Source organism: Rhinolophus sinicus, linkage group LG03, assembly GCF_036562045.2.
Source record: "Rhinolophus sinicus isolate RSC01 linkage group LG03, ASM3656204v1, whole genome shotgun sequence".
Classification (NCBI taxonomy): Eukaryota; Metazoa; Chordata; class Mammalia; order Chiroptera; family Rhinolophidae; genus Rhinolophus; species Rhinolophus sinicus.
This window is the reverse complement of record NC_133753.1, coordinates 131257733-131271659: the sequence shown is the minus strand read 5'-3', so window position 1 is coordinate 131271659 and position 13927 is coordinate 131257733. Positions and strand designations below refer to the sequence as shown.

General features: G+C 34.1%; 1 protein-coding gene across 39 annotated transcripts in view; it reads left to right on the top strand.

Annotated features, from left to right (window-relative positions):
* The window catches only part of PAM (peptidylglycine alpha-amidating monooxygenase), a 260955-nt gene that overhangs the window by 111415 nt on the left and 135613 nt on the right, over positions 1–13927 (top strand). For all 39 annotated transcript variants that reach the window (XM_074328672.1, XM_074328669.1, XM_074328654.1 and 36 more), the window contains one exon: positions 759–879. In XM_074328672.1, the coding sequence (XP_074184773.1) occupies positions 759–879 (121 nt within the window). The remainder of the gene's footprint in view (positions 1–758; positions 880–13927) is intronic.

Below are 13927 nucleotides of genomic sequence, written 5' to 3'. Positions count from 1 at the left end.
AAAAAAAAAAAAGCCCACTGTATTGTAGCCAAGCCGCACTGGCTTTCAAAGCTCCAATTAGAAGTTGTGATTTCCAATACAAATCTCTCCCTCTTGGGGAGATATTTCAGAAACTACAATATCGTCGTTTAGACTTGAATGCCTTCTTGTTTATAATAGCTCGAAGAATAAAATATCAGGTAAGTGGTGGGGAGAAGCAGATCTGTAATAGCTCATGGGAAAGCATTGAACTGTATACACACTCCTCATAATTACCAAGTATTAAATATTTATGCACTTGGACATTTGAAATTCACATCGCAGCCCCCCCACCCCCCATACAACTCTGCCTCCTAGCATTATTACCGATGTTTTTTTGTTTCTTACTAGTAATACTGGGCACTCGTAAAATAGTTACAAAATTGTACTGGGTTATGGTTAACATTTCTTCCATTAGAATCATCAGGCCTGTGATAATTCTAATTTATCAACACTGTATTTTCATTAACGGTAACAGGTAAATATTTTGACAAGTTTTTATTGAAACTGCTTGATTGCTTTGATTATATTTTGTTTACAATTGGGCATATTTTGCTCATGGAGTATTAAATGCAGTTCTGAGAATGTTTTAGAACATTATATAAGTTATTAACATGTTTTCATTGGGTCTCAATCAATAATCTTTAAACTTATAGTTATACAATTCCATTTTTTTCCTTCTCATGTCAAGTAAGGATTCCATTATGTTCAAGGATATTGAAATTGTCTTCTTTTTTAAGGTTTAAAGAAACTACCAGACCATTTTCTGATGAGTGTCTTGGTACCACCCGACCAGTAATTCCTATTGATTCATCCGATTTTGCGTTGGACATCCGCATGCCTGGGGTTACACCTAAACAGGTGAGAGGGATTCTGTATTTCACTATTCACTTGTTTTGTGTACAATCTATAATTAGAGCAAAGAAACTGCATTTACAGCAGTTGTACCTTTAAAAGTATGCATTTGATTTCAAGATTCCTCAGGGCTAGAATAATTGAATATATAAAAGGGATAAATCTTTCAAGGTAAATCTTTCAGTTAAGTTTCTTTTTAAAAATTTACTCATACTGTTATTTGTGTTTTGAAATGGAATCTTGAAAATTCATGTTTTGAAATTCTCAACAGAGTTGTAGCCTCTGAACAGTAACATGTAAGTATGTATTAACATAAGAAAAATTATTCTAATAAAGGGAAATTGTATTGAGCAGCTATGGATAAGAGATTACTTTGTTTAAAAACCCTTCTATTGCAGCCACAAGTTGAGAAATAAAACCACGCATTTACTGCCAAGTAATTTGAAAAACAAAACATTCCACACTTTTAAAAGTTAAGACAACTGTTCATACAGGTGGTTGGTTGTGAGTTTTCTTTAGCACAATTTGCTTGATCTAAGAGATATATTTTGAAGAAATGACAGCAGAACTCATACAAATGTAACTTATAGAGCATTTTGAGTAGAACTAGGTTGTTGCTAGGGATTTCCCTATTTTAGGTACACACAAGAAGCTCAAACCCACTGCTGTCATGTGTGCAAGATGTTTCATTAAGCATAAAAAGGCCAGAATTAATTATGCTTTGCAACCAGGCAGTGCAGGGATTCGTGTGTGTCATTAAAAGATAGCCCTTCTTTCTGAGGGCTGCGGCGAGAGACCTGGGTGTTGCAGAGCTGCAGTAGCTGATGACTCATTGTTGCAGATAACATTCTAGTTTTCTCTTCTCTTTTATTTTTAAGTACTGAGAAAATAAAAGTATTTTACTTATTGGGGAGAATTCTTTTGAAATGGACATCCAGAAGCTCTAGAAAATACACATGGTCTTTTGGGGGGAACTAAGGATTGACATTCATTTATATCAATGCCCATATATTATCTAGCTGTCTATAATTAACTGCTTTTACTATTGTGAAAATTACCCTCACCTCCCAACCCCTGCCTGTCCTCAGATGACCAGGCAGATGACTCTTCTGTATGTTCAGCTGTTAATGTCCTGGCTTTTAATTTCATAAGCTCTTTATTTAATATTTAGTCAAAGGTGGTGTAATGAGATTGGCAATAGGAGAGAAGAATGACAGTTCCTCACTTGTGAAGTGTGCTTCTTCTTGTTTCTTCTCACATTTAAAAGTGACTTGTCTCTCTGTATTTGCTTAACCTAACTTTATATTACTTCTTTTAAAAAAATCCACTAAATGATCTTTAAGCACTTTTTTTCCCTTCAAGAATATCATTATTTTCTCAAATAGTCATTTGTTGTGGTTCATTATTCTGTTGTTTTTTCTTCTCATTATTTTACGGTCATAGCACTTAAAATATTTAACACTAATAGCAATAATAAGTAATTGTGTTGGGGTCAATTCTCAGAAAGAATTACTAGAGGAATTGATTATAAAAACATGTAGAGGAGCTCCATTTTCAAAAATGTTTCAAAAAATGTTTACTCATTTCTATAATTTTATAATTATCAAAATTATAATGGAAATTTAAAACACTCCATGGAAAAACACTATATATTAAGTAAATTACAAGCTTGTTATTTTGCATTATCTGCATTCAGCTTTGCCTCATGCAGTAGACATTTGCTGGTTCCCTTCCCAGCATGTAATTCCTCATTGCTTCTTCTCTTGAGACCATATAGTTCCCAGGAGCTATCGCTTCAGGATCCAGAGCTGAAGCCTATGGACTGGGATTAGCAGATCACTGCCTCCTACCTTCCCTTCCACAGTGACTGGTTCAGAAGAAGGTGTATGACCACCAGTCCAATCAAATCTTAGGACTTTTGCTGGTAATGCATTTTTCTGTTACATGTGAGCCAAAGGCGTGTAGTCCTATGGTCTGCTGAATTCAGGAGGGGAGCTATGCCTAGAACACAACTAACAAGTAGTAGGCAATGCAGGGGGACTGAAGGAAGATAGGTTCTTGGTGACATTGCTACTTAGGGAGTTTTCATTTATGTTAGATTAGCCTTTCTTGTTTCAACCAGGTTGAGTTGGGTTTTCTCTGACTTGGAACTGAAACTACCTAACTGGAGCAGTGATTTCCTTGTTCTCCCTGATCATCTCAGAACTGGTTGTTGAAAGTTTCTTCCATTTTCCCCCATCACTCTCTATTGACCATGTGCCACCAATACTTAGTGACTTGATCTGGCTGACATATAGGTTATATACCTTGCAAACCTTCATGAGGAATGGTAGTTACAGTCCCTATAGAGTATACTCGGAAAGAGGTGGATAAAGAAACGCTATACCCCTTTCCTCCTAAACGTTTTGTTCTTGGTTGAGGAAAACACAGAGCTATAATTGTGTGAGTACTTTTGAAGAAAGTATTTTCTTAAAATGCAGGTGAAACTAAATGTAACACTGATTCTTAAAAGGAAAGGAGATCAAAAGGCAAGGGAAGAAATATGTAAACGTATTAGAGGAAAGAAATAAAAGATGGTAGGGAATAAGAAGTGTAAGTCAAAAGAAAAGAAATTCAAGAGAATATAGAACGATCAAGACAAAAATAAAGGGAAAATGAATCAATAGTAGCTACAATATGAAGAACAGAATATTTAAACAATTATATAAGAAAAAGAGGAATAAGGAAACCACAAAAAAAAAGGAAAGGCATTGAGGAATCAAAATGTTTCTTCTTCTTTTATTTTTTAATCACTGAAGATCAAGAAGAGCCACAAAATTGGAAGAAAGAAGGGGCTAAGGAGCCATAACTTGAGTTGATAATAAAGGCAGACCAAGCTGGTTAAAGAAATATATTCACTCAGTAGTTTTTTTTTAGTCTTTTTTTTAATAGAGTACACCTTAAGTTTTGGCAGTAGTGAAAGATACATCAATGAATCTGATATAAATCCTTTCCTTGGGAAATTTGAGATTTGTTAGGTAGCCTTGGTTAGAGAAACAAGTAGATATAGAAAAGAGGCAAAGAGAACCTTAGCTAGAATACAGACAGTACAACTAATTAATTTTGCTGATGGAATACAGGTCCAGATTAGTGTCTTACCAAAGAATATCCAGTCATGTCAGGCCTCTGAGTACAGTGCATTCTGCCATACCGTAGACTTCAGAGCAGCCTTTAAAAATTGCTCCCATTAAATCAGCTTTAGAGAGTATGGGGAAAGTAGTTTATCATCTTTTGCAATAGCAATTTTATAGTCAAAGAAAGCTCGCTGTTTCTCTTCTCTGACTTGAAATTAAAAAAAATAATTTCCATTCTCTTTCATAAATTTCTCATTACTTGGTGTTTTTGTTTGTTTGTTTGTTTGTTTTGGGTTTTGTTTGTTTGTTTGTTTGTTTGTTCAAGCTTTGGGAAGATTAAGGAGAAGAGGAAGCAGCTTTTAAGTAGCCTCAAGTAGATTCTAGTGTCTAATGGCTGTGGCTTCATATCCACCAGAGCTTCTAAGTGGTGGTATCGCCAGACTCTTACCACTTTTTTTTCCTCATTTGATACCCTTTCTCACCAGGAACGCTGTGGGCTTTTGCTGTCCCTAATTCTCGTATCAACAAACAAAACAGTTTGATAATCTGCCAGTTCATAGTCATAGTGAGGTGCTATCATCGGTTTGATGTGTTAACTATCCCACAGGGAGTTGATTTTAAAATTTGAAAAAATGAGCCATAATTCGTATAATGATTTTACATGAAGTTTGTGGCCTAAATTTAAGCCAAATATAGTGGGCTACAATGTAGGCTTTGGGGCCAGGCTGACAGCATTCTTATCCCAGCCCTTTCAGTATCAACTCGGGTGTGTTTCTTAACTAGGTAGTCCTGCTCCTTCATCTGCAGACAGGGTAATAATATTATCTATCCAGGGTTGTTCTGAGGACTAAGCAAGGTAATACCAGTGACATGTTCAGTTGCCCTGCACATGGTAAGTTCTCAGAAAATGTGAACTCGTATTGTTACTTTTATTATATGTGTTGAAGAAAATGTGAATAAGCCATAAGATGAGAAAAAAATCGCCAGCCCTTATGTGTCTAGTAGTGACGTCATGGAAAAAGTAAGATATCGTAGTAATCATTTTGATGGAGAAGAAAGGTAGCCAAAGGAAGGAAAAATGGAAAGTAGAAACTTGGGCAAGAGAAACCTGGAGAAAGTAAATGAGAAAGTAAATCTGTCAGTGTGCTTGTTCTTAGGTAGTTATTTCCATTAAGTGTCCGTTATGATCAGGGAAATGAAAGAACAAAGAGAATGGATATATTTTTCTCAAAGTTCTTACACATCTTTTATACTGCTTGGAAAAGAAGTTATCAGAAGCAGTTGCATCAGTATGAAGCCTTAATTTCTTTCTTTTTTGTTTTTCTTTCTATATCAGTTTGAAATCAACCTGGATTTCTTCACTTTGCTGAGAAATTTGTATATTGACCTTATTTAAAAAAAAACTCACTGTTTTATAATTTAAGTTCTTTCACATATTAGGTCTACATAGCATTTTATTTATTTGTTTCTTGTTCAACTCTGATCCTCTGCAGCCTTGGCTTATGGACTTACAGATGCAAACTAATTTGTAAAAAAATAAAATTTTACAAAATTAAGTATTTTCTTGGAACTTAATAACTTGAAGCTATATAATTGATCTTTTTCTGTTAGGAGATGTTAGACTGTCATTAGTGTAGTCATTTTCCTCCTTTATTTTGGGAGCAGTTGGAGAACTGTGGAGGAATACACTTTTTTCTTTCTGAACCTCTTGCAAATTCTTGTCTTATTCTTTATTTGTGTTTTGAAGAGTTACAGATAATGCTTTGAAATCAGAAAGCAGCATTCCCCTGTGTTCCTGGAATGCCAGGAAATAGGACAATTCTGAGTTTAAAGATCATATCAGATACCCCAGAGCTGCAAGTTGAAAAACCTGAAAGTAGAGTCTGAAGTTGTAGCTTATTTTAAAATAATATCAAAGAATGTAGTCACTGAAATAAAACCAGAATGAACAAAATACTCCTACAAAACTTTCTTCCAAAGTTTCCCACAGTGTTTATCGTCACTTTATTCTTAATAATGAACAATATTTAAAAGTGTTTATTAATGTATTTTAACTTTTTCATTTTCTAACACAAGAAGGAGGAGATTCCCCATACCTCAACAATGCACATATAGTCATATAATAAGAACCCTAGCATTTATAGGATTTTCTTACTACACCTGTTTTAAGAAAAAAATTTCAAAATATCAAGCCATAATCATAATATCACTTATAAACAGCATTTGCCCAGGATATGTTTATCAAACAGGAAATATACAAGTTAAGAATTGCCGTGGTGCCTTATTTTCCTTAAGTTCAGAATACTGATTAAATTAGACATTTTCATGTGAAGTCACTTAGTTGAACAGAAGTTTGGCTTTTGGCTGATATTTAGTATAATGTGTGAAATCTATGTAATTTTAATTCAGTCGTTTAAAAATGTATCCCCAGTCCTTAAAATTCAGGACAAAATTAGCAAGGACCCCAGGAAAATGATGCTTTATTAGAATAATTTTTAGTTCTTTGAGGGTTTTGATTTACTTGTCTCCTCTCAGGTTATTAGTATGTAATAATATTTGCATTTTTAAAAAATAAGAATTCTGAGTGTTCTTTTGAGTGCAAGAATGAGAGGAAGGGAGACACCCCACACTCCCGTTTCTCCATTTCCTCTCACAGGCTAGCTTGACCTCCAGATTAAGCCTCATTGCACAATGGGAGAAAATTATCTGTGGGCATCAGCAGCCTTTTGGCCACCAGTGGTAGGTTATCTCTTATACTCATTGGAGAGAATGGATCGAAGATCTTCCCGAAGCAGCTGGGTGATTTCTGGGAAATGTCCAGAGAATATCCCTACCAACTCCAGAGTTTATATATTTGGAACCCCTGAGGATTCCCTGACCACTTCCGCATGGTCTGCAACCATGGTCCATCCACCCCTCTAGTTGTCTCACCTGTCTGTCAATATGCCCTTACCCTCATGTAACTCAGTCTGCACACTAGAACAAACATGGCAAAGAGGATTGCTTTTTGACACAAGTCTGTGTGATTGAGAGGAGCTGCTGAATAGTGTTAAAAATTGTAAGGCCATGAATGTGAAAGACAGAAGTAGTGGTTCCAGTAGCCCGTCCTGCACCAGTGCATTTCTGTTGCTTAGAAAAAAAAATAGACCAATGGGTGAAGATTGATTGCATTAAGTCATTGTCTTAAAAATGAACAAGACTCAGGGCTCTTAGTATTTCTTTTTCTTCCATTCTTAGTTGTTTTTATTTTTCCCTTCACAAAAAATAAAAGCGACATGATGATCTTGTTATTGAAGGAGGCAAATCGAGAAATATCCTAATTCTGGACTAACATTTGCTTTTTATGTAGAAAGACATAGGTAATGTGTATACAATTCCAAGGTTTGGAAAAAGAGCAATAAGAGAGATTAAAATGCTATGCCCCTGCTCTTCCCCAAACCGAGAAAGTAAAAGTATCTATTTTACCAATGGAGAAGCTGATAGCAAAGAAAATTCAGTGATGCTTAGAAAGAACAGTCAGCAGGCCCTTGTTTTATTTACTTAGCTGTGTCATATAAATTGTTTTTTCCGCTTTCTATTATGAGAGCTCAAGGTGGGTGTCATTTAAGATGCTATCTGTCAAATTCTCAATGTGTGTTTATTTGTACAATTCATCCCTTGCTTCATCAGCCAGGCTCAATTCTACAAATTAAATGGAATACAAAAATGTTAAATAGATCTTATAAATGGCAAATTAAAGTGGCATGTGGTTCATTGATAGTTGTTTAAGTTTAAATTATGATGCTTGCTCTTTATTTTTGCTAAAACCTATTTAATGTCCACTTAGGGAAGATATGATTGAACTATTAACAGTGTTTTCCTCTATGAGAATAATCTGTACATGTCATATATCTGGGTTCAGAGCTGCCAATATACATTGACCATTTTTTTCTTTATTAAAAATGAGAAACAGAAAGGAGACTTTTTGCATTCAATTAATTTATGATATTGTTGAATTAACAAAATAATAAGAGAATATTAGAAGAAGTAACTACAATATTAACAGACTATTCTTCTGATCACCTATTTTCTCAATAAGATTTAGCGTTCTTTTTGGTTTCTTGGTTTCTTTCTAGTATATTTTTAAAGGACAAAACATTTATTGAGTGCTCCTTATATAACACTATTAGGCACTTTATAAGAATGTCTCATTAATTTCCATAAAAACTGTTCAAGGTACTATTATTCCCGCTTTCTATATGAGATTAAATAACCTATCTATATCCAAACAGGCAGTAAATAGAAGAACAAGGATTTAAATACAGATTTATTTGAATCTGAAATTCATGCTCGTTTTATAATTCTGTGCTGCCAATCTGTTAATGACCTATGTGTTTCCTACAGAGTGTTGCTCTATATATTTTCATGTGTGCATATTTGTGTTTTGGGTTAAATGTGAGGGGTACATACGCACACACATACATCTTTTTATTACACATATATTGTAAAATCAAAGCTTCCTTTTGTTAAACAAGCAAAATAAAAATTACTGATTCCATCCTAAATCCTTGACTAACTCTTTAATTACATTTTTTCATGTTCATCCAGAAAGAATTGCCAGTAGTCTGAATTCTGGTAAGATATTCCTGATCATCTGACAGTTAAAAGACATCTTGCAATCAACCTAGTTTAGTTTAACACAATTTTGAATACTTCCTGTGTAAATCTAAGCCAGAGGTCAGCAAATTATTTCTTAAAAATGTCAAGATAGTAAATATTTTGGGCTTGTGAGCCATATGATCCCAGTTGTAACTGCTATAGTCAGAAAACAGCAATAGACACTATGTTAATGAACGGCTTGGCTGTGTTCCAATAAAAAACTTTATTTACTGAAACAGGCAGCCACCCACAGGCTGTAGTTTCCTGATCCCTGATCGAAACCATTGCAAATGCCATTTAAGCTAATAAATGGACTTAACCTTTGGCATCTCATGAACTGTGTCTTCTGACTTACAGCACATGGAGAATAAAAATACCAATGAAAGGTTAACAGCACTTTGATCTTTGTTCCTTAGTTATCTATTCAGGTTTCATAAGTAAGTGGTCACAAATGAGAGTTCTCTTATTTGGAATATTGTATTTCCAACTTCTCCACCTCAGCAAATGGCAATCCCTGTGTTATAGTACCTCTAGGCCAAATACACTGGAACCTTTCTTGGCTCCTCTTTCTCACCCCCTATAAAAAATATGCTAGCAAATCCGGTTGATTCTACCTTCCAAATACATGCAAAATCTGGTCTTTTCTCACTATCCTCATCTTTACCACTCTGGCCCAAACACCGTCCTCTCTTTCCTGGATTATTACAGTAGCTCTCCTTACTGGTCTCTCTTGCACCCTGGCATAACTAGAGTCTGTGCTCCTTACGGCAGCCATAGGGATCCTATTAAAATAGAAGTCAGATCTCATAACCGTTCTACAAATATCCTTTTCAGAGCTTCCTGTACCCCTCACATTTAAAGCCAAAAACTTTATAGTGACCTCCACAGTGCCCCCCCCTTTTTTCCTGCAATCGTTTCTCATTCTTCTCTCATCCCTCATTTCTGTTATCAGTCATTTTAGATATAAAACAATACCAAACTCTAGTTCTGCCACTTGCTGGCTACAAAATCTTAGGCAGGATACTTAAACCTTAGTGAGCCTCAGTTTCTTCATCTGTAAAGTGGGGATAATGATCGTTCTTATCTGATAGGATTGTAGTTAAGTGAATTGAAAAGTGTGAAGACCAGGTACTGTTCAGTAAATATATTATTATTATTTCTGCCCTGAAGTACATGAGTTAAATGATGTTATTGAGGAACCAATGCAAAGCACTTATATGATAAATACCTTAGAATTGTTGAAATAAAGAATTACAGAGGATCAAGCTGAGCATGAAGAGGGCGACTACAATAACAATGCTTTAGTCAGGACTGCATCGTAATTTTCTAAAGCACATTATAGAAGCAGATTACAATCTGTGTTTGTCTCCTGCTTTATTAAGAAAATCTACGCAGAGGCAATAGGATTTGAAGAATATAGTTCATTGAGTAGGGAGAGATTTGGAAACAGACATTTAGACCCCATGAAGGCACCATTCTAGAAATGGTGCTATAAACAGATGAAATAATCAGAACTTTATAATTCTGTCCTAAAAATAATCTAGCAATAATAAAAGAATCTAATAGGTACACTCTACTAAGAGAATGGTTATATACCTTAAGGCACCAAAAAACCATCTGCTAAACATGTAAAACAGAAATTTAAAGTGAAGTTGGTTGAAATACAATTATAGATGGATATTTGGTATATCAATTAGACTCCAAAAGGGAAATATATAGCATCTGAATAAATCAATCAGCAAAATAATTTAATATATAATTAACATATAGTAAATACAATTAATATCTATGTAGATATAAAATTTTACATTTTAAGAAGAGACTATGCATTCTTTTTGAATGCATATAAAATATTTGTAAAAAAAAAGTCACAGAGCTAGACATTAAGAAATTTCATTTAACTACGATAGAGTTTTATACCATGAAGAGATATCATGGAAAACTTAACTGCTTAGAAATTAAAAACCATTCTTCTACACAACTTCTGAAAAAAGGAGAAAAATAAGAATTGAAATTATAAATTATCTAGGTAGTAATGGCAAAGAAAATGCTTGCTAATAAAATCCTTGAGACCCAGCTAAAGCAATACTTAGAGAAAAATTGATAACGTTAAAATCTTTTATAATGAGAATTAGAATAAAAGTTAATGTATATAAAAATTCAGCTTACTAAATGAGAAAAAGAGCAATCAAGTCAGTGAAAAGGAAGAAAAAAGATAAAACCTGAAATTAATAAAATAGATTTAAAAATATAAAGTATAAACAAAATAAGAGACCATTTCTTTGAAACAGCCATTAAAATGGATAAACTCATGGCAAGCCTAAAGATAAAAAAAGTACAAAAATATATGTTAAGTATTAGAAAGTGTAATGAAACAATTTTAGACACTGTTATGTGCAAATCTATGTAAATAAATTTTGTAATCTTGAGGAAATGGGTGATTTTCTAGAAAATACTTAGCTATCCTAATCGATCGAAGGACTGAACAAACCATTGACTGGACAGGTAAAAAGATTTTATATGTTAAATATACATACACAAACTTTTAAAGATGAGACTTATTTAACCAAGAACACATATGGCAGGAAAAGAGCTAATGTATAAAAAGAGGTCCCACAGGCTACTGAGAAGACAAGCAACCCAAAAGAAAAGCAAATAAAGAATATTAATGTTAAATTAACAGAATGAGAAAAGTTCAACCCTGTTAATAATCATGTAAGTTAAAATTAAAGAAAAAAAGAGATACCATATTTTTACACCCATTAATTTGGCCAAAAAATTAAAAGGGCTATAATACACAGAGCTTTTAAGGATGAAAAGACGTGCATTGTTGGTGGGAGGGTTCAGTGCCATAAACTTTTTAGGAAAGTTATCTGGAATTACCTTTTAAAGTAAAAATACTCATGTCCTTAAAATTGTGTCAGATTCTATAGAATATTGTGTAAAAAGTGAACGACTGAGGTAGGTCTACATGTTAAGTGACAGAAGCAAACTGCACAGTCATTGCAGAGTGTGATCCCATCTTAATAAAATTAAATAATAGCAAAATCCCTATACTTGTGTGTCTGTTTGGTTATACACTTTTGTATGGGCATAAAAAAAAGTTGGAAGGAGGCATATTAAGCTGTAAACACTGGTCCCTTGGAGAGGTAACAGTGGAGGAGGATGGCAACAGATTTTTGGTATATATCTAAGTTGTTTTATCATTAAAGAGATCATCTATTATTTTATAATTATTAAAAATTAATAAAGAAATAAATAAACAATAGCACTAACAAAAGAATCCCAATACAAAGGATCTTCAACCTTCTGATGTAAACCCCTAATGTTCTAGAAATCTCTAGAGGGGTTTACCACACAATGCCTGTAATGGATAAATTTTTAATTCCTATTCCTCTGCATTGCAGCAGTGCTATTAAGCGAGTCTGATTAATTAATTTGGGAAATTTGGCACACGTTTAGAAACAAACAGAGCCAGATTTGCAGGGGGTCATTCTTCTATTACAGTCGGTCTGAAGATATTTGTGGAAGGCAACCATGCATATCTTTCCACATTAGCAAGAAAAGTGATTTTCTTTGCACTTATTAGCCACCAGAAAAATCCTCTTTGTTTCACTTATTTTCAGATTTATGTAGTCTGAATTAATATTTCAATAACCCTATTCAAGAGCATTTGGAACCATTCCACATACGTGTTGCATTCTCTAATCAAAAGTGCAGAACACATTCTTTCAAGGCACAGATTGCTCTTTGCAGATAACGTATTCTACTTAATCAGGTATAAAGGGACAAATCTGACGTACACATTAAAGGAATAGCTCTGTCTTAGCATGCAAATGTCACCCCACCCAACAAACCTGAGAGCATTTTTAAAGAGAAAGGTATATGAAAAATAGTGAGTCCATCGCTGCTGTACCTTGTGCCATCCTCCCACCCTCAGCTAATCCAGTGTTAAATGAAAACATTTGCCATGGCAACATCGATTTACAAAGGGCAAATGATTTTTCTAAGAGAATGGAGTATTTCCTTTCATAGATCTCAAATGTGCACACAGTTAACGCTTTAATACCCTTGTTTAATAATTTTATATAGAGAAAAGCTTTACTTGATTATTTTTAAAGGTTTTTATTTGGAAATAGAACCCCAAACAAAACAACAAACTTAATAAAAGCAAAATCGAGTTAAATACAAGCAGAAAAATACCACTAAAATATTTCAGCCTCCACCATTTATGGAAATGAAAATTGCTTCATCTGGTAAGCTGTACAGAACTGTGGTTAAATTCTTCGCTTCCAGCTGAATGATCATTTTGCTATAAAAGTGCATGTTCTCTGTTTACCTCACTGTTTCTACAACTGTGTTATTATAAACTTTAGCTTCCCCATTTTAAACCTGTTGACATGTTAATTTTTTCTCCTTAATATATTTTTATAAATACTAAGGCAGTACTCACAGATATTTCACTGTTGTGGTTTCATCCACTTGCCTCAGACTTCGAAGGCAGACACAGTAGATGTAAGAAAAAAGATAGATTGGCAGCCTGGGTAAATGCAAGTATTAAAGAGGTGACTGTAGTGAGGTCAAACAAGTTTAGAAGTTAACAAATAGTCTCTGTATTGTTTTTCTGCTGCCACCACCACTCCATAATACAAAATGGAGAAAACTGTACTCAGGGGTGAAGAAATTGACTTCCCTCCCTAAATAGCTCAGAGCTGAGAGTAAAAAAGTTTATCTTACTCAATATGAATTCTTGGATTCTGCCAGAGGGTATATACTAGTCTTTCTTCTACCTATCATTTATTTAATCAACAGTATTAAACTTGGGTCTAGAAACTTGTGGCTGTTAGGTATAAGGGGACTTGAGTCCTTCAATCAATTATGGCAGGAGTTGGCTGAAATAAATAAGGTATTTAGTATAGTTACTTCCCCACAATATTCACTTCTCACTTTGGTTTGTGATGACCTGAAAGCCTCCTACAATAGCCACAGAGATTTCAAGTACCACTGAAGCAAATAAAAGCCAAATTTAGCACTCTTTTGATGTGTTCAAGTCTGCTGCTGTTGGAAGACTCCAAGTTTATTGGAAGTTTGTGTGTCATTTATTTCCCCACTTCCTTTCTTTCCTCAACATGTACATATTTCCCAAGATCAAAAATGTCATTTGTCCAAAATAAGTTTACAAATATATAAATCCAAGATAGTTTCCTTGCATTTATTTAAAAACAAAAACAAAAAAAACCTTCCAGAATGTGTTTATTGTGGTTAAGAACTTTATAGAAAATAGAAAGAAATTTGCAAATGTG